This window comes from Vulpes vulpes, chromosome 7 (assembly GCF_048418805.1).
Source record: "Vulpes vulpes isolate BD-2025 chromosome 7, VulVul3, whole genome shotgun sequence".
In the NCBI taxonomy this organism is placed as follows: domain Eukaryota; kingdom Metazoa; phylum Chordata; class Mammalia; order Carnivora; family Canidae; genus Vulpes; species Vulpes vulpes.
In genome coordinates this window covers 100547666-100567800 of record NC_132786.1, presented here as the reverse complement: position 1 = coordinate 100567800, position 20135 = coordinate 100547666, and the positions used below count along the sequence as shown (strand labels likewise).

Genomic DNA, 20135 nt, shown 5'->3' with positions numbered 1-20135 from the left:
AAATCAATTAAATGAGATACAATCCAAGCTAGAGGTCCTAACGACGAGGCTTGACGAGGTGGAAGAACGAGTGAGTGACATAGAAGACAAGCTGATGGCAAAGAGGGAAACTGAGGAAAAAAGAGACAGGCAATTAAAAGACCATGAGGATAGATTAAGGGAAATAAATGACAGCCTGAGGAAGAAAAACCTACGTTTAATTGGGGTTCCCGAGGGCGCCGAAAGGGACAGAGGGCCAGAATATGTATTTGAACAAATCCTAGCTGAAAACTTTCCGAATCTGGGAAGGGAAAGAGGCATTCAGATCCAGGAAATAGAGAGATCCCCCCCTAAAATCAACAAAACCCGATCAACACCTCGACATTTAATAGTGAAGCTTGCAAATTCCAAAGATAAGGAGAAGATCCTTAAAGCAGCAAGAGAAAAAAAGTCCCTGACTTTTATGGGGAGGAATATTAGGGTAACAGCAGACCTCTCCACAGAGACCTGGCAGGCCAGAAAGGGCTGGCAGGATATATTCAGGGTCCTAAATGAGAAGAACATGCAACCAAGAATATTTATTATTATTTATGATAGTCACACACAGAGAGAGAGAGAGACAGAGACAGAGACATAGGCAGAGGGAGAAGCAGGCTCCATGCACCGGGAGCCCAACATGGGATTCAATCCCGGGTCTCCAGGATCGCACCCTGGGCCAAAGGCAGGTGCCAAACTGCTGCGCCACCCAGGGATCCCAAAAACCACTGTTGTTTAGCCTGCAACAGTGTTCTCTTCACCACTTAGAACAGCAAGGTTCTGGGACCTGGGTAGCAGGAGCTATAAACTGTTTGCCTTGTCTACGAGCTGTCTGTCTTGTCTATGAGCACACTTTTAGGGTTCCAAATGCCCTCCAACTTAGCCCACTGTACTGTAAAGCATTTTTATGTTCTATGCAAGTTACAGTGTCAACACGCCTGGGAGGCATTAGTCTAGATCAGAGATGTAGGTCAATCACCCTCCTCTGAGCAAGTGACCCAAAACTGTCGCAACTATCCTATCTCCACTGCCACAATGATTGCTCCCGGAATGGAATTAGAACCCACTGGACCAGAACTAAGAAAGAAGGACAGCGTCTTTCCAGGGAAGTTCCTCCACTAGAAGGATATTCATCTGCAGCGACTAAAAGCCATCTTACTTAACAAGTAATGACAATTAAGTCTAACACAATGACCAAAATGGAAGATGGCAGGGAGCTTCGAAATTATTATCTGAGACTTCTGAAACAAGCTATTCCAGAAGCTACTGCATTCTTAGACTTGCCAGTTCACATGAATTTATACTTTTTTTTTTTTTTGCTTCAGTTTGTCAGTTGCAGCTGGAGGCGATCCACTTCTCATGGAAAGCATTCTTTTTTTTTTTTTTTTAAGATTTTATTTATTTATTCATGAGAGACACACACACACAGAGAGAGAGGCAGAGACACAGGCAGAGGGAGAAGCAGGCTCCATGCAGAGAGCCCGATGTGGGACTCGATCCCGGGTCTCCTGGATCAGGCCTTGGGCTGAAGGCGGCGCTAAACCGCTGAGCCACCCGGGCTGCCCCTCATGGAAAGCATTCTTAACTCAAAGTCTAGGCCACATACAGATTCTGCTTCTCCAGCATTTGTTTCACACAAACTCCTTAGGTGTTCCGATATACACCTGCTTATGGAGCTTGCCATGGCATGAACTATGTCTTCCCCAAAATTCACATGCTGAAGCCCTCACCACCAGTGTGATTATCTAGAAATAGGTCTTTAGGAAGTCATTAAGGTTAAATGAAGTCATAAAAACAGCACACTAATCTGATTCGACTGTGACTTTGTAAGAAGAGAAAAAGAGCTCTCTCCACACCATGTGAGGAGGACACAGAGAAAAAAGGCAGTTATGGCAAGCCAGGGGAAAAACCTCTCACCAGAACATGACCATACCGGAACCTTGATCTGAGCCCCAGTCTCTGAAATGGTGAGATAACAATTTCTGAAAATAAAGCTACCCGGTCTTCAGCTCAAGCAGACTAAGACATCCTCAACTGAGAACCACTGGATTATGTACCCTCCAAGTATCTTTTAGCTTTCAAAATATATAATATTCTCTGGTTTTATAGATCCATGAAGAATTAAAGTTCATACAGAAGATTTAAGAAAACAGCCCCATTTCAAAAAAGCATTTTCCAAGTGAAGAATAGAGAGATATAAATAAGAGATTTTTAAAGATCAACTATGAATCAATTTTTAATGCAATTGCACTATTTTTTTAGAATTTTTTTTCCAACCAGGTCTCTTACTTTACTTTCCAAAAGTCTTCTCTCAGTGTTCCTGTGGAAACCAAAGGGAAAGCCACAAAGAAACCACTATGCCTATCTACTTTTTTTTTATCTTTTATATTTTTTGGTGGGGAGGGATTGAGGGTGGGGTAGAGGGAGAATTTTAAGCAGGCTCCACGCCCAGTGCTGGAGCCCAACCAAGGCTCAATCCCATGACTCTGAGATCATGACCAGAGCCAAAATCAAGAGTCAGATGTCTAGCCAACTGAGTCACACAGGCACCCCACCTATCTGCCTTTTATTAGAAGTTGCCTTAAATCTCTTTGAAGAAAGGTAGGGTATTAAACAAATCCAGTAACAAACTGTCCTTTGAATGCACCAGACTGATTTCCACAACTTCTCTGCCATGTAGAGTAAAAAGCCACCTGGCCTTTGCTACCATTAAAGTCCTTTCTGAAAAAGGAAAGGAAAATGGTGTTCTTACTGTAGACTAGTTTTATTTGTTCTTCATTGGTTTAATAAAACCTACCACATGGCAAGGATTCTTCTTCCCTTTTTTTTTTTTTTAAATATTACATACCTGGTCAATGAAGAGATTACAAAACTCTTGCAATAAAACTATAATCCGAGCAGGAGTATTATAAAACTTGGAATGACTCCAGATGAGGCAGATGGTATGAAATAATGGGGCGATTAGCACACGGATCTGTGGGAATTCCATCTCCTGGAGACATTGAACATGTCTTCTCAGGGGTCTCAAGTAAAGCTCTACATCCTGGGCTTCTAGGAGTGCTAAAAGGAAAGAAAACCACCATTAATGTGATGCAGTCTCTTTTTCTAAATTCACTTTACAAGTTCAAGAAAACAATGCAAAACAACATGGCTATACTTAAATGTGGTCCTCTTTCTTTTTATATGGCTTATTCCACAACTGAGCTATGAGTTTGGAAGGCTTTATATACAGTCCACGTGTAGCAGCATTCAAGAGAGCCCTGGTGTACTTAACCTACACAAGTAAACCGTGATGTAAGACTTGGTGGGAAAATACACCTTTAAGATCTAAAGAAATTTACTCAACTCCATGAAAGTGCAGGAATAAAACATGGCAGCAAAGTTGTAGTCACTTTATGATTGAGGTTACAAACTCATCACTAGGATGTTAATTCCTATTAGGTTCTTGGTATCAGCACAATTTCAGCATCTCATTCCAGTGTCCAATGAAAGTCACTCAGGCAATGACTGGGGAATTTTATATTATTCAGAATATAACTACTAAAATTGTTAAGGACAGGTGATAAATATTTTGAAACTAGAGGGGGGTGAAGGTTGTATGACATTGTGAATGTAATAAAGGTCACTCAACTCTACACTTCAAAATGGTTATCTTTATGTTAAATGAATTATATCTCAATCTTAAAAATCCTTAAGCAGGTTGAATAAGGAGTATTTTTCAAAAATGCTGTGTGTGTGTGTGTGTGTGTGTGTGTGTATGGAGGAAAAATATATATGAAGAAAAATATTATTACTGTTTAATGTAATCCAAATTTTCTCTTGATTAAAATTGGTCATTTTAGGGACTCCTGGCTGGCTCAGTCAGTATAGCATGCAACTCAATCTCAGGATCATGAGTTCAAACCCCACATTGAATGTAGAGTTTACTTTAAAAAATTGGGATGCCTGGGTGGCTCAATTGGGTAAGCTTCTGACTCTTGATTTCAGCTCAGATCAAGATCTTGGGGTTGTGAAATCCACCCCCACATCTGGCTCCGTGCTGCGTGACAAGTTTGAGATTCTCTCTTTCTCCCTCTGCCTCTCCCCCTCACCCTCCATCCTGCTCTCTCTTAAAAAAAAAAAAAAGAAAAGAAAATTAGTCATTTAAATGTCCCCTAAATGGATCTCCATTAACTGCATTTTGCTCCTGAGACTACACATACCTTTGAGTAACTGAAAAAAGGCTTTACTTATGAAAGTAGGGAATGAAGTAAATTCTTATTTTCTGGTTTTACCCCCAAAAGACTCCATCTAGCTGTGGGCGGAGTTAGGGGAACAACACAAACAAACCTGGCAACTTTTTTTGGCTGTCAAGAGTCAGGAATGCACCCATTCATATTATCCCACTTAGCATGGAACCAATTTATCTGTTCATCTAAACAATGAAGAGCTAGGAAGAAAGAGAGCAGCCATGAACTCTTTTCTTCCCTGGTTGCACTCATGTTTTCAAATGATGTTAATTTCAAAATTAAATAATTGCATCTGATAAGGGCCTTTAAAATGTGGTAAGCACATCTGGTGATTTCACAAGACCTCAAGTGTGTCCTTGAGCAGTGTCCTTCCACCTCTAACTCAAAATGGCTCTGGGCCACTTGTTCCACTGAAAGTGTTTTTATCTGAATCTCAAAGTCCATGTACTCCTGAGGCCCTGAGTACCCCCCTAGGATCTGTTCCTACAGAAGCTTTATCCACAGAAAAATATTCATCTTATACTAACACAGAAAAAATCTGAGCAGCTTCTACTTACTGAGGACATGTTTACTGTGTGCCCAGTGCTATGTACCCTGTATACTTTATCTTTAATCCAATGGTTCTCAGCCAGAAAAGATTTTGCCGCCAGGAGACATTTGGCAATATCCTGCCCAAAATGTCAATGGTGATAAACACTGATATGATTGAAAAAAAAATGATAAGGTTGAGAAATATTGCTCTAATCCTCAGAACAATTCTGCAAGGAAGGTGTTACTTTGCCAGTTTGGCCAATGAAAACCAGAGGCTCAGCAAATTGAAGACATACTGAGTGGATCTGGGACAGGAATCCTCGTCTGATAGAACTTCAAACCCAAATATTCCCATCCCCCCATGATCCTTTCCCTACAGAACTCCTGAGGCAAACCCTGAGGAGATAACCTAACATTCAAGTGTATTTGATATATTTCCCAACCTTACAAATGATATATAGGAAGAAACTAAAATAATTTTCTAAAGTTAGAAACCAAAAAAGCTATACATACCAATTAGATTACAATTTCATCATTTAAAACTGCAGTCTCAGGGTGCCTGGGTGGCTCATTGGTTGAGTGTCTGCCTTCGTCTCAGGTCATGATCCTAGGGCCCAGGGATCGAGTCCCACATCAGGCTTCCTGAAGGGAGCCTGCTTCTCCCTCTGCCTATGTCTCTGCCTCTCTCTGTGTCTCTCTCATGAATAAATAAGCAAAATCTTAAAAAAAAAAAAAATCCCTGCCAGGATGTGCCAATTTGCTTAAATAGGCTTCAAGGAACATGAGGAAAAATCAAGAAATGAGAGGGCTGTCACCCCTGGGTGGAGCTGAAACTAGACAGCAAGGGGACAAGGAGACTTTTCACTGAATATCTTCTTGTAACTTCTGGTTTTTAACCACATCCAAGCATCTATTCACAATTCAGCAAACAAATCCTCCTCTCTGTATGTTTAATCCTCACCAAAACTTCAATGAAGACCTGGAGCTCTTTTGAGCTAAGTAAGTGGTAGATGCCAGGCACCACAGATTCTATCAGAACATAAGAGGACTAAGCGTAGCCACCCTGTTGACTAGGAAATCCCCACGTTGGGCTGCCACTCACCCCCTGCAAAGGCCTTGCCCCTACACACACACACACACACACACACACACACACACATTCCCCTCAGAACTTCCATCTGGAGCCTGTTTGGTAGGTCCCTACAATTTATCCTGAAAATCATTTAATATAACTGGAGAATGAAGTACTGATGAAGATGAATTTATTCTTCCAAAGAGCCAAGTGACATCACTTCACGTACATGTTAATGACAGAAGGGTAGATTTGGCTGGGCAGGCAGGCAGGCAGGGGTGAGACCATGAAGGACACCAACTCCAGGCCAAAAAAAAACAAGTCTTACCATTTTTCACAGCTGTGAAAATGCCCTTTAAAGTTGGAAAATAGCTGCTTTGTTTAATTTTCAGGATCCTAACCATGTTGAGGACAACAGGAGCTCGAAGCTAAATTGAAAAAGAAAATGTAAGAGAAGCTGGATTAATGACTAAATAGATGCATTTGGTAATAAAATACTTAAGTTCTATTCCACTCATGCACATCACATATAGCGTTCAGTATACAAAGACTTTATCTGCTTTCAGATTGAAAATAATTTTTAACAGCAATTTTTCCTTAAGCTTGAATATTATTTTACATTTATAGCTCTTGAGTTTTCAGAAAGTGTGTCAATTTACACATTATGTGAAAAATGTTAAATTTTCCATATAAAATTTCTTGCTATATTTCAGAAAATCTGAGAGACATGTGAACATGCAAATGAATGTCTTAGTTTTCAGAACATTAAATCAAGTAATATTTAAGGCAAACACCAGAAGAAGCAGTTAGCTCTTCTAAAGCTGCATGAATACTCCACCAAGCAAAACCCTACTCCTTCCTAAATCAATTCAATCAACTAGATTGAACTTAAATTTTAAGTTTCAACTTAAATTTTACCATCTTCAACATTTCCCTGGGGAACCTCCCTATCTATGCCACAGTGTTTCTAATTATCAAATGCTGTCAAAATATTCTCAAAAAGGCAAAATTAGGGCAGCCCGGGTGGCTCAGCAGTTTAGTACCACCTTCAGCCCAGGGCGTAATACTGGAGTCCAGGGATCGAGTCCCACGTCAGGCTCCCTGCATGGAGCCTGCTTCTCCCTCTGCCTGTGTCTGCCTCTCTTTCTCTCTCATGAATAAATAAAATCTTTAAAATTAAAAAAAAGGCAAAATTACCTTTAATCCCCATTCATTTTTACTTTTTTGTGGGAGAGAGAAAGAGATCAAGAGAGAGGACACAAGCTAGGGGGTAGATGGGATGGAAGGGGCAGAGGGAGAAAGACAGAATCCCAAGCAGGTTCCTCGGCCAGCTCTAAGCTCCATGTGGGGCTCGATCTCAGAGCCCTGAGATCATGACCTGAACTGAAATCAAGAGTCAGATGTTTAACCAACTGAGCCACCCAGGTGCCCCAATCCTGATTCATTTTTAAAGTGCACACCATATAGACCTTTAAAGTGCACAACAAGGAATGAAAACAGACTATTAAGTCATCAAAGACCATATTTCAAACTTTTAAAGTGATTAGAAACCACTGCTCTAGAAACCAAATTCTACAACTGAGTTTGCAAAGTCAGTTTATAAGCAATTTGTAAGGCTGTCCACTTACTTGATCATAAACGCAGGAGAGATTATCTCTCCTCATCATCCAGAAATCCAGTTCAGTCTGAGGACCCGAATGAAAACCATTCAGCAAAGGCTGCACTGAATCTTTTTCTACAATCTCCTGGATTTGATGTGACCATTTAATAACTACAGACTCAATTGCGTGCAGTAGTGTCCTTTCATTTACCTCTAGTGCACAAACTCTGTAATGATTAATAAAATAATTCAAAAATCAATGATCTTATCTAAAGAAAGATAGAACTTGGATTTTAAGAGGTTATTTTTTCCATGAACTAGTATTCCAAATATAAATATTTCAAAATCAGATCCTTTATTTTTATTGTCTCTATTTTAGCTATGGCATAAACACTGTAAACATGATCATGGGCAGCCCAGGTGGCTCAGCGGTTTAGCGCCGCCTTTGGCCCAGGGCCTGATCCTGGACGACCTGGGATCGAGTCCCATGTCGGGCTTCCTGCGTGGACCCTGCTTCTCCCTCTGTCTGTGTAAATTTATTTATTCTCTCTGTGTGTAAATTTATTTATTCTCTCATGAATAAATAAAATCTTAAAAAAAAAATCATATCCTCAAACCATTATGGCCCAAAGAATACCGTTGACAACATGGCAATTGTTACAGCTTGCCTTTTAGGCAATCTGCTTGCAAGAAGTATACTTTGTAATGAAATAATATACATGGTACTCTGCACAACATTTAAAAATATGATATAGTTTTTTATTAAAGATTTTATTTAATTATTCATGAGATACACAGAGAGAGGCAGAGACATAGACAGAGGAGAAGCAGGCTCCCTGAAGGGAGCCCAGCATGGGACTTGATCTTAGGATCCTGGGATCATGCCCTGAGCCAAAGGCAGACGCTCAACCACTGAGCCACCCAGATGCCCCAATAAATGATATAATTCTAATAATTCTCTATCTTGCTAACAGTTCTGCAGTGATGATGTTAATTGGGTACGTGGGCTCTCCATTTTAATGTCCTTTATAAACCGTATCATTACATACTTGGTCTCAGAGTGTGTCCGATCCAGGTCCATTTTCTCTGCAATCGTGGGAATTGGGAGAAGAGTTCTTCTCAACATTTTGCCCCGAAAAACATGCATTTTACATTTCATAACTTCTATGTGGCGTTCCATGTCTTGTGAAATAAAACAGGACCAGAATTTATGGTTGTTCCTATTAGAAAGAATTGGCACTAAAATCTGCAGAAAGAGAAATATTTTTCAAAAGAAGTTAATTTACAGACAATGTACTCCTCCAAAGAGTTTCTTGTCACACAAAATTGGCCACAAAACCACTCAATTTCTTAAGTATCTTCCTAGGATACCAATTCACAAAAGGGAGGACAAAATCAGTATCCCATTTAGACTTAATCAATTAGACAAAAATCTCTCAAAATGGAAATATGATGTGACTTGTTCATTCACTTACCCATTTATCAAGCATTTGAGGAGGTTCCCAATAACTCAAACATTGCATAAAACAGAAACAATTGTGTCAAGTAGGCAATCTGCTCTCCTAATGCAAACTGAGCACACTGGCAGGTACATGAATGAAAAAAATCTTTTTGAATCACATCGAGGCAAAAGTGAATTAATCTTCTCAAGCCCTAGGTGGCACACCGGTAGATTAAGTTTCATAGTCAAAAACGTGTTTATTAATTATTTGGACCTCTTTTGGAAATCCCTCTATCATTAAATTGGGAGTATCATGTATGTGACACCATGTATGTGAAAGCCCTCAAAACTCATTTTTGAATTCCCACGGCCCAGGGGAATTATATATTAATAAGAATTATATATATATAATTTATAATTAATTATATTAATTATATATAATTTATATTAATTATAATTTAATTATATATAAAATTCTTATATGTTAATAAGAATTTAAGTGAAGTTATTAGCCTCTTTTTGCTTTCCCACTCCTTTTTAGTATCCACTAATTTTAGACACATTTCATTTTTCTGATAATGCATCAGGTTTACCAGTATTATAAAATTTCCATTAGCTAAAATGCTCAGAAAATAATTACTCCACCTTTTCAAAGTCTATTTTGACAGTACGATCACTTTTGTTTTCTAACGGGGTTGAAACAAATCTTTCTGAATTGTATTATTACATTTTCCTGCTCAGCGCCCACTACACGTCAAGCTAGGAAAACAGCAGAGTAAGAAACAGTAAGAAGATGAGCTCAGTAGATTAGGTCCCTTGGTCTAAGAACTGCCATAATTAGAAGCATTTCAGGAGGCAACGTGGAGACACAGGATAGACACCTGGCTCTGGCAGAGGCAGGTGTTAGGGAGGACTTGCCACGAAAGTTGCCAGGTGATTAAAATGCTGAAGATGAAAAGTCAGACCAGACATCCCAGAAAACCAAACACTGACATATAAAATCCCTCAGGACTCCACAAGTATAGTGCTTCTGGCAAACTGCCAGGCTGGCCTGCTGGAATTAGCTTCGGGGACGGCAGGGGAGTTCATGAAGAGCTTTGGAAATCACACTGAAGAGGTAAAGTTTGTTGGGCAGGACATGCATTGACCCACTGGAAAATTTTCTCTACCACGTCCCCGATTTCAACAGCTCTTTCTAAACATCAGGCGTGAGGAAAATTCTGCTTATTTGGCATAGCTAATTTACTGGGTATGGTTTCAAACGTTAACTCCATTTATGATTCTCTGACGAAGCCAACTTCTTTTAAAATTAAGTATTTCTGTCACAAGCTATAGATCAAACAGATTCTGAGCCTTGTGCTTTGCAGAGCAATCCGTCAAAGAGCTAGAGCATCACTATAAACATCATTTGAAACAGACCTGGGATGTGCTTTTTAATTACAACACATCTTGCTAAACTATATACAAAGCAATTCAATTAACTGGGGGGGTTTGTTTCAGTTTTTTGCCTACTTTTGGGGGTTTAGAGGACAAATTCCCCACTTTTTCTGAGAACTAAAATAATTTGAATGTTTATATATTCAACATATACACAATGTATAACTACAGATTAAAGAACTATGGAGCCTTTGCTATAGTTTTCTTTACTTACTTTCTTTGATTTTTTTTTAAGATTTTATTTATTTATTCATTTAAGAGAGAATGAGCAGAGAGAGAGGGACAAGCAGACCCTACACTGAGTGTGGAGCCTGACCCAGGGCTCAATCCCACAACCCCAAGATCACCACTTGAGCTGAAACCAAGAGTCAAAAACCCAACCGACTGAGACACCCAGGTGCCCCCCTTCTTGAATCCTTTTTTAAACTGAGGGTTTTCTTTTTATCATGGTTCTTAAGTCAATAGAGACTATCACGTGGGCAATAGTTTCAAAAGGTAGGAGCCAGGGCTTCTCCCAGACTTCTTAAATTGGAATGTCCAAGGATGGCGCCTGGACACTAACTACAAAAAACCAAATCACACTTCCATTTGGGATCGATAAGCCAAATGGATAATAATAACTCACAATTGGGACACCTGGATGACTCAGAGGTTGAGCATCTGCCTTCGGCTCAGGTCCTGATCCCGGGATCTGGGATCGAGTCCCGCATCGGGCTTCTTGGAGGGAGCCTGCTTCTCCCTCTGCCTGTGTCTCTGCCTCTCTCTGTCTGTCCCTCATGAATAAATAAAATAATAATAATAATTCACAATTATTGTTTCTTTAAGGATTCAGGTCAATATGTAACTTTTTAAAAAAATATTTAACATTTTAAATACTTTTGCTAAATATGATACAGCTGCCATAATATCGTATGGGCCCACATAATGTTGAGGAGCAGACTGAAAGTTCAACTTTGGATATGTTAGATTTAAGACGTTATATACTAAGTGGCCATGTCCGCAAGGAAGGTGGACATCTAAGCTTGGAGTTCAGAGAGAGATCCAGACTGGAGACAGAAGTCTGGGAGGCCCCACCACATCAGTAATAATTCCCATTACTCAGTGTGTATCTGAGTCAAACTTCAAAAACTGTCAACATTGAATATAAGTATCATTTAAACGAGAAAAAAAAAGAAATACGAAGACACAAATGACTTTCCCCATCTTCCAGTTCAAACGTTTGATCCACCCCTTCCTGATTCTATCCCATTTAAGAAGCCAAACACTGGGCAGGCCCGGTGGCGCAGCGGTTTAGCGCTGCCTGGAGCCCAGGGCGTGATCCTGGAGACCCGGGATCGAGTCCCGTGTCGGGCTCCCTGCATGGAGCCTACTTCTCCCTCTGCCTGTGTCTCTGCCTCTCTCTCTCTCTGTCTCTATGAATAAATAAACAAAATCTTAAAAAAGAAAAGAAGCCAAACACTGGGAAACTCTCTCAGTACTTTCAAACCAATCACTAGGTCGGTAACAGGCTCTACTTCATTCAACAGAATTATCAATTCACCAGTCCTCAAATGTAGTGTTTATCCTTAATGCACAAATCAGAAAGTTACAAGGTGATTAGCTTGGAACGCAAGTCATGAAGGACCACTGGCCTTCCATTTGGTTCTACAACTTCCAAATTAAGCCGACCCTGATAAAAACCTTCCCAGACCATGCATTACCACAACCATCTTTGAAGCAACACATGAATTTGGACTTGGCCACTGCCTTTACTGGCAACCATCTGAAATACATGGCCATTTGTTTGTTTGTTTTTTCCAGCCTTGTTTCTCACCAACTTCCAACTCTGGTTCCCCAATCCAGCTACATTAATCTATTCCTTTTTTTAAAAAAAGGAACCTGGGATACCTGGGTGGCTCAGTGGTTGAATGCCTGCCTTCACGCTCAGGGCGTGATCCTGGAGTCCCGGGATCGAGTCCCACGTCGGGCTCCCTGCATAGAGCCTCCTTCTCCCTCTGTCTGTGTCTCTGCCTCTCTCCATGTCTCTCATGAATAAATAAATTTAAAAATCTTAAAAAAACAAAACAAAACCCTGCATTTCCTCATCTCTGTGCCTTCACATTGCTTCTCCCTCTGCTCAGAATGCCCTTCCTCCTCCTCCATCTAGCTCTCTCCTCTTGTCCTTCAACATATAATTTACTATACAACGGTGGCTGCTTTCCAGAGTAAAAAGGAACACTAAAAATTATTAGCAGACATTAACTAATCTGTAACAGGTGAAAACCAAGTGCCCCAGGCACATAGAGACCTGTGATCATCCTATTACAGTCCCACACCCCTGCCAGCCCTCCAGGTGATGGAGGTGGGGGGGGGTGGGAGTGCCACTAGGTTCCCACAGCATGATGCTAAAGGCTCTATGGTAGCCCTGACTCCTGTGGCCTCCCACCACAGGCTCAGCCATCTGCGTCCCTCAACAGACTGCATACTCTGAGGGCAGAAGCTACAGCACTAATTGCCACGTCTGTCCAGTCACCAGCACCAACTAGGTCTTCAATAAATATTGATTAATAACTAAGATTAACATAAAATTCCCCAAGGGTCCTTTTCACATGCTGAAAAAGATTCCAATGGAAATATTAGAGTTCACATACCAAATACTTCTCTAAAGAAATACTTTGAAGCCTCAGAGCTTTGTCTCTTATGAGAACAGGACATCAATTCACCCTTAACTGACTTTCTTTTTTTTTTTTTTTGAACTTGGCCACAGCAACTTTATTTATTTATTTATTTATTTATTTATTTATTTATTTATTATTGGAGTTCAATTTGATTTGTCAACATATAGCATAACACCCAGGGCAACTTCTTTTTTTAATAATAAATTTATTTTTTATTGGTGTTCAATTTGCCAACATACAGAATAGCACCCAGTGCTCATCCCGTCAAGTGCCCCCCTCAGTGCCCGTCACCCATTCACCTCCACCCCCCACCCTCCTCCCCTTCCACCACCCCTAGTTTGTTTCCCAGAGTTAGGAGTCTTCATGTTCTGTCTCCCTTTCTGATATTTCCTACCCATTTCTTCTCCCTTCCCTTCTGTTCCCTTTCACTATTATTTATATTCCCCAAATGAATGAGAACATATGTTTGTCCTTCTCCGATTGACTTACTTCACTCAGCATAATACCCTCCAGTTTGTCCTTAACTGACTTTCAATCATTGAACAAGTACTGAGCTCCTACTACAGGTCAGGCCATGTCTTAGGTGTTTGGGCCACAACAGGGAGCAGAAACAAAGATTCAGAGCAGGGACCAGGTGAGGCAAGTGAGGTATTCACACTGGGAACAGAATGTCAAAGGGCACCAAAAACTCAGAAATCGAGATGAGTAGTATTTTAAGATTTTCTTTTTTTAAGATTTATTTTACAGCGTAAGAAAGCATGCGTGCACACTCAGGCATGCAAGTACACGGGGAGAACCCCCAAGCACACTCCCGCTTTGAGCACAGAGTCCAACACTAGGCTCAACCTCATGACCCAAGAGATCACAACCTGAGACAAAACTAAGAGTCAACTCTTAATTGACTGAGCCACCCAGGTGCTCCTTAAGGTATTTTTTAAATCAAAACACCAAAAAAATTCATGATGAACAGATTATCAACATTTTAAAATAAGGACATGAGGATCCCTGGCTGGCTCAGTGGTTTGGTGCCTGCCTTTGGCCCAGGGCATGATCCTGGGACCAGGATTGAGTCCCGCATTGGGCTCCCGGCATGGAGGCTGTTTATCCCTCTGCCTGTGTCTCTGCCTCTATCTATTATAAATAAATTTTTAAAAAATATTTTTAAAAAACATAAGGACAGCACCAGTATTACTGACTTATTTTTGCCTCAGGCTCCAATATGATCTAGTACAGCCCTGTTAGCAATCCGTTTTTTATTTCAAGTGTTGACTTTTCATTTGATTTTTTTAAAATACTGCACTAAAATTTTATCTTGATTACTGAGTTGGTTTTTTTCCCCCTCACCTCTCTGTAAATTTTGCTCTTGAAATGGGCACCTCATTTGCTAACCCTAGTCCCTATCCTGCAAAAGATCCTGCCCTCCCTCCCAAAGGGTAGCTTTCCTAAAAGGAGTTATTGATGCAAAAAGAAGTGAGGACATGAAGGGGATGACTGAGTGAATTCTGGGGAAGATAAAAAACCAGCAGGGGCAACAGCATACCTGAGACAATTAAGGAATAGCAAAGAGGTCCCAGCAAGTGAGAGGAGTTTAAAGAGGTCTTTGGGAGGTCAGATGGTAGATTTGGACTAGGGCTTTCATCCAGTAATAAACCCAAGAACCACCTGATGATCCTGATTCAGTAGCTCTCAAGGTCTTGAGATTTCTACAGTTTCAACAAGTTTCTAAATAATCCTGAGAGCTCTGGTCCACACAGAGAACATGCAAAGTCTAGACAACTACAAGCACTTCGGCCCTTATTCAGAGTGAAAGGGGGCGGGGGGGCCTGGGCAGGGTCTGAGTAGAGAAGGGACATGTTCTGACTCATGCTTCAACAGAATCACTCTAGCAGCTATGTTGGGAATAGGTTCTAGATGAGAACCAGGCAAAAGCAGAGCGACCAGTTGACAGACTAATGAGAGACATGTGAACCAGCCCAGAGTGGTAGCAGTGGAGGAGAGTACGGAGGCTGATTTTCAAGGTAGAACTTACATGATTTCCTACCAGAATGGATACCAAGGTTGACACAAAGAAAGTAGTCAGGGATGAATCGGAAGTCTTCTAGACTGAACAACTGGAAGGATGAAGTTCACAACTACTATTCTGGAGATTACCACAAGTAATGCAGATTGGGGAAGATCAGTTCAACTTTGTATAGTATGTTTGGGATGTTTATTACACAACAAGCATGAACTGCAGGAAAACAAATGGATCTCCAAGTTTGAAATTCAGGAGAGAGAGATCTTGGCTAGAGAAAGAAGTTTAAGAGTACCTTGCACATCACGATAAGTCACTGTTAATCAGCCAATTTTGTGAGCTATACTGGATACTAAGCAAAGACAATCCTTATAAAATCCTTTAAAGGGACGCCTGTGTGGCTCAGTGGTTGAGCATCTGCCTCCGGCTCAGGGCATGATCCTGGAGTCCTGGGATCGAGTCCCATATCGGATTCCTTGCATGGAGCCTGCTTCTCCTGTCTCTGCCTCTCTCTGTGTCTCTCATGAATAAATAAATAAAATCTTAAAAAAAAAAATCCTTAAAAAAAATTTTTTTAAGGAGAGTGAGAGTGCAGATATGTGTGGGGAGAGGGAAAGAGAGAATCTCAAGTAGACTCTCAGCTGAGCATGGAGCCTGACTCAGGGGTCCATCCCATGACCCTGAAATCACCACCACCTAAGCCAAAATCAAGAGTCAGATGCCCAACATCCTCAGCCACCAGCCCCCCCTCCCCTTACAAATCCTTTTAACCTAATTTATGGTCATGCCTTAGGGCCTTCCTTGTTCATACTGAATTGAAGTCTCGTTCATAAACTCCAGTGACTTCATAAGTGTGATCTCACTTTTTTTCTCTTCCCAATACTCAGATCCTCAAGGATAATTAATTTAATCTTCTAAACCACTTAAACTCTGAGGTTCTGAACAGTTTATCCCTATGATAAATATACTTGTTGACAGCTTACTCTCTTTCGTTTAACCTTTTCCAGACCATAATGCAGACCCTGAGACTGAGACAAATCGAGAGAAAGATCAGAGGAACTTGAAAAAGCTGTGAATCTTCTGCTAAGAGACACTGATGGTAGTGTACAAATTCCAATGAAAAGTGTATGCTTGCCCTTCCAAGCCCCCAAAGGATGGCAATCTCAAGTCAAATGACCAAAAGCTATTCACATTTCATATGAAATCCTTTCATCAGGTTCAGTTCAATAAAAATTTCTGAAGCTCCTGCTACAGAACAAAAAGCACCCCAGTGCTCTGGGGGATGAAAATCTTAGTGTCTCCCTGAAATCATCTAAAACCAATCCAACAGGAGGAGAGGGAAACTGAGGTAGGGTACTGAAGTTGGGAGTGAGAGACCGTGGGTGGTCCCAAGGCAGCAATGACACAGAGAAGTAGAAAGGGCAAGAAAGAGGGAGATTGGCAAATCATTAGTAATAAATACGCTGGTAATTATTCCTATGTTAAGCATGGACCTTAGCAGGACTGCACTGATTGCTGAGATCTGATTTCCTTATATCTAACCCATATTTCCTGAAGTCTGGGGCACGTTAGCATCACTGAGGATCTTTAACTGCCACCAGACTGCCATTCCATTCTCATTTTTTTTAAGATTTTATTTATTTATTCATGAAACACAGAGAAAGGAAGAGACATAGGCAGAGGGAAAAGCAGGCTCCCCACAGAGAGCCTGAAGCAGGACTTTATCCCAGGACCCCAGGATCATGTCCTGAGCCAAAAGCAGGCTCTCAACCACTGAGCCACCCAGGTGCCCCCTTCTCCATTCTCATTTAATTGGTATTAGGAGTGACCAGGGCAGGAGCAAGTTAGAAAGTTCCCCAGGTGGGATGCCTGGGTGGCTCAGTGGTTGAGATTAAGCATCTGCCTCTGGCTTGGGGTATGATCCTAGAGTCCCAGGATGGAGTCCCCCATCGGGCTCCCTGTGGGGAGCCTGCTTCTCCCTCTGCCTGTGTCTCTGCCTCTCTCTCTCTCTCTCTCTCTCTCTCTCTCTCTGTGTCTCTCATGAATAAATAAATAAAATCTTTTTTAAAAAAAAAAAAAAAAAGAGAGAGAGAAAGTTCCCCAGGTGATTCTAATGTTCAGCAAAGTTTAAGAACCAATGCTCTGGTTCTATAGAACCCAGGCATTTGGCATGTCTTTCCTCAAAGCTGGTGTGTGAGCAAGCACCAAAAGTATGAGGTTAGACGTGTAAAAAAGATCAGCTACACCTCAGACCTACTGGAGCAGCTTGCCTTTAATAAAATCCCCAGATTTCACATTAAATCTCATTTTAAAAACCTCATGTTAAAAAAAAATCCTGTATTAGAAGTGTAAGTAACCCGGGTTCAAAGAGCATTTCTCTGATTTAAGGGGAGAGAAAGAGGAATTTTAAGGCAACCATTTCTAAAACTTTTCTTCCATTACCCTTCACCATTATCTGACCTGAGTGACACAGAAACCAAAAGAAATCTGAAAAACTTATAATACTCATTTCCGAAGTGTAAGTTTGTCTCTAGTCAACGTGAAACTTCATTTATTTATTTATTTTTTAAATTTTTATTTATTTATGATAGGAACACAGTGAGAGAGAGAGGCAGAGACACAGGCAGAGGGAGAAGCAGGCTCCATGCACCAAGAGCCTGACGTGGGATTCGATCCTGGATCTCCAGGATCGCGCCCTGGGCCAAAGGCAGGCGCCAAACCGCTGCGCCACCCAGGGATCCCATCAACGTGAAATTTCAAACTATAGCTCATTACAGGAGCCTACTAAATTGTTTTTTACTTCCATTATTTAGAAACAAAGAGAAAAAGGATGATCCTACACATTATTATCTATTGAGTATTAGCACTGGTATCATCTCATTTCAGAAACAGTCTGTTAATCACATTCCATCTACCTTGGCTAAAGAGATTCTATATTTATATATATATATATATATTTTTTTTTTAATAGCCAGAGTTTTTCTGAATAATTCCAAGGGTCAAGGGATAAAGATTCAAATATTAGAAATAGACTAGTACCTCATCTAAGAAAGCAGTTACATGTCCAAAGGAGGAAGTAGTTAACTCTCCAAATAAAACCGTTTTAGAAAAATCATTTACTCCGATGTTTTCGGTAATCTTCTTGGTAATATAAACAAGTTTATGTTTTGCATCTTTTGGAATCTGAAACAAGAGCAAGATAATTGAAGTTCACAGTGTAGTTTCCATGCTAACAAATAGGATTTGCTTTATCTAACTTATAGCTGGATTGCTAGGAAAAGAAAAAACTTGGCATCTTACCTACCTTTATAAATGAAGTAGTTCCGCTGCTCTTTCACACCCCCCTTTTCTGCAAAATGTATACAGTTTCCTTTGTTCTTTTATAATGCTAATTTCACAGCATTATTGGTGTGGAAATATTACCTTTAAAGGGCAGGTCAATTACCCAAGATCATTACATACCATAACATCTCGTAATTAAAAACAAATAAATATAAGGAGAATTTAGAATTTTCCTAGCTCAGGAAAGACTTATTCCTTTTTATAATTTTTTGTTGTTGTTTGGAAATAAGCCAAACTGACGAAGACCAGGCAGAGAAGTTTAATTTTTATTTCTATTCTCAAGAGAAAGTGTTTAATGAAGATATTCCAACATTTCCACAACTACTGAGTTATTTCTTCAGATATAATCATTTAACTTAGGTAATACTAGAGTTATGTGTCCTACCTCCTTGCTTGACAAATTTTTTAATTAGTGATAATCGGGAAAGTAGCAAAACAAAGAATTTCAAAACTCAAAACACTAAGGCAAACTCTTGTTAGTCTCTTTCTTCTCTGGGATTCCATGAATACAAATGCTGTACTTGTGATGCCTTAACCTTCAAGTGGAGGAGCAGTCTAAATTTTTAAAAATTAAAAAAAAAAAAAAAAAGGATGGAAGGAAGGGCAAAGAAAAAGGGGAAAAGGTGGAACAAAAGGCTTGTCCCCCTCCACGGCTGGTAAATACCTTGGGTGTGCAGATTACCCTCCCTTTTTAAGAACTAAGTATTTCACCTCTGAGATGAAATGTGACAAGCAGTCACACCGAGCGCATGACAAATTATTCAGGCTCCGTGATACATTTTTTCAAGACGGGTCCCGGACTGACCCAAGAGCGACTGAGACGAGACCCGGCGCGCCCCTAACGCCCAGCCTGGGCAGCTGCTGAAAGCGCAGCTTGTCCCGCTCCCTGCAGGTCCAGCAGGCCCACCTTTCAGGAAACTAAAGCACAGCTGCTCAGCTGCAGAGTGGCGCCGTGCGGGGTTTTGCAGACTCCAGGGCGAGAGCTCCAAAGAAAGTTTCTCCGGGGGCCGGAGCGCGTGCGGCCCGGGAACCCTGGGAGGCGCCTGTCCCCGCCCAGCCGCGCAGGGGCGACACCGGGTCCCTGGGCCGGTCGCCCCTTACCTCCCTGGACACCGCGAGCGGCCCCGCGGGGGCGACGCTGAACGCAAGGCGGGCGGGGCTCGGGCTCCCCAGGAACTCCCCCAGGACCTGCCGGTGGTCCTCGCTCTCCAAATACTGGCTCCATTTCTCCGCCGGGACGCCCAGCATCAGCTGCAGGCGACTGCCGAGAAAGCGCACCCGCGCGTCCCGAGCGAAACTCCGCGCTCTTCTGGCCGCCGCCGCCTCCTCCTCCTCCTCCTCCTCCTCCTCGTCCAGCTCCACCACGCCCGCCAGCTCCAGGCGAGCGCCCGGGGTTCGGCGAGGGGCCGGAACTCCTAGGAAGTCGCGCGCTTCCCGGGCTGCCATCCAGCACGTCCGAGAGGATGCGGGAACGGCCGGCTCCGCCCCGGGCGGGCGAGGACCCCGCTCCCCTCCCGCACGCGCCGCGAGGGGCGCCCACCTCCTCGGGCGAGGGCGAGCAGCCGGGCCGATCCCCCCCACCTGCTGCTACTCGGCTGCGAGGGATGCTCGCAGCGCGGGCTCCGCGGGCAGAAGCGCGGGCCGGTCCCGAGCGGCGCGTCCCGTTTCCCGGGAGACGGCGCGGGGGGCGGGGCCAGCGGGGGGCGGGGCCTGCGCGCCCGGCTCGGAGCCCGGCGGGAGGAAGGGCGCGTCCTCTGCAATGCTGAGCCGCCAGGTGGGCTGCCCTCCTGGCCTCCC

At 42.1% G+C, this 20135-nt stretch overlaps 1 protein-coding gene across 1 annotated transcript in view; it reads right to left on the bottom strand.

Moving 5' to 3' along the window:
- Positions 1 to 19911, bottom strand: part of DNAH11 (dynein axonemal heavy chain 11) — a 314532-nt gene extending 294621 nt beyond the window's left edge. Inside the window, exons 1-6 of the mRNA XM_072764523.1 lie at positions 19440 to 19911; positions 18036 to 18179; positions 8497 to 8693; positions 7476 to 7674; positions 6176 to 6275; positions 2864 to 3075 (exon numbers count right to left, since the gene is read on the bottom strand). Coding sequence (XP_072620624.1) covers positions 2864 to 3075; positions 6176 to 6275; positions 7476 to 7674; positions 8497 to 8693; positions 18036 to 18179; positions 19440 to 19784 — 1197 coding nt within the window. The 5' untranslated portion in view covers positions 19785 to 19911. The remainder of the gene's footprint in view (positions 1 to 2863; positions 3076 to 6175; positions 6276 to 7475; positions 7675 to 8496; positions 8694 to 18035; positions 18180 to 19439) is intronic.
- Positions 19912 to 20135: the final 224 nt, after the last annotated feature.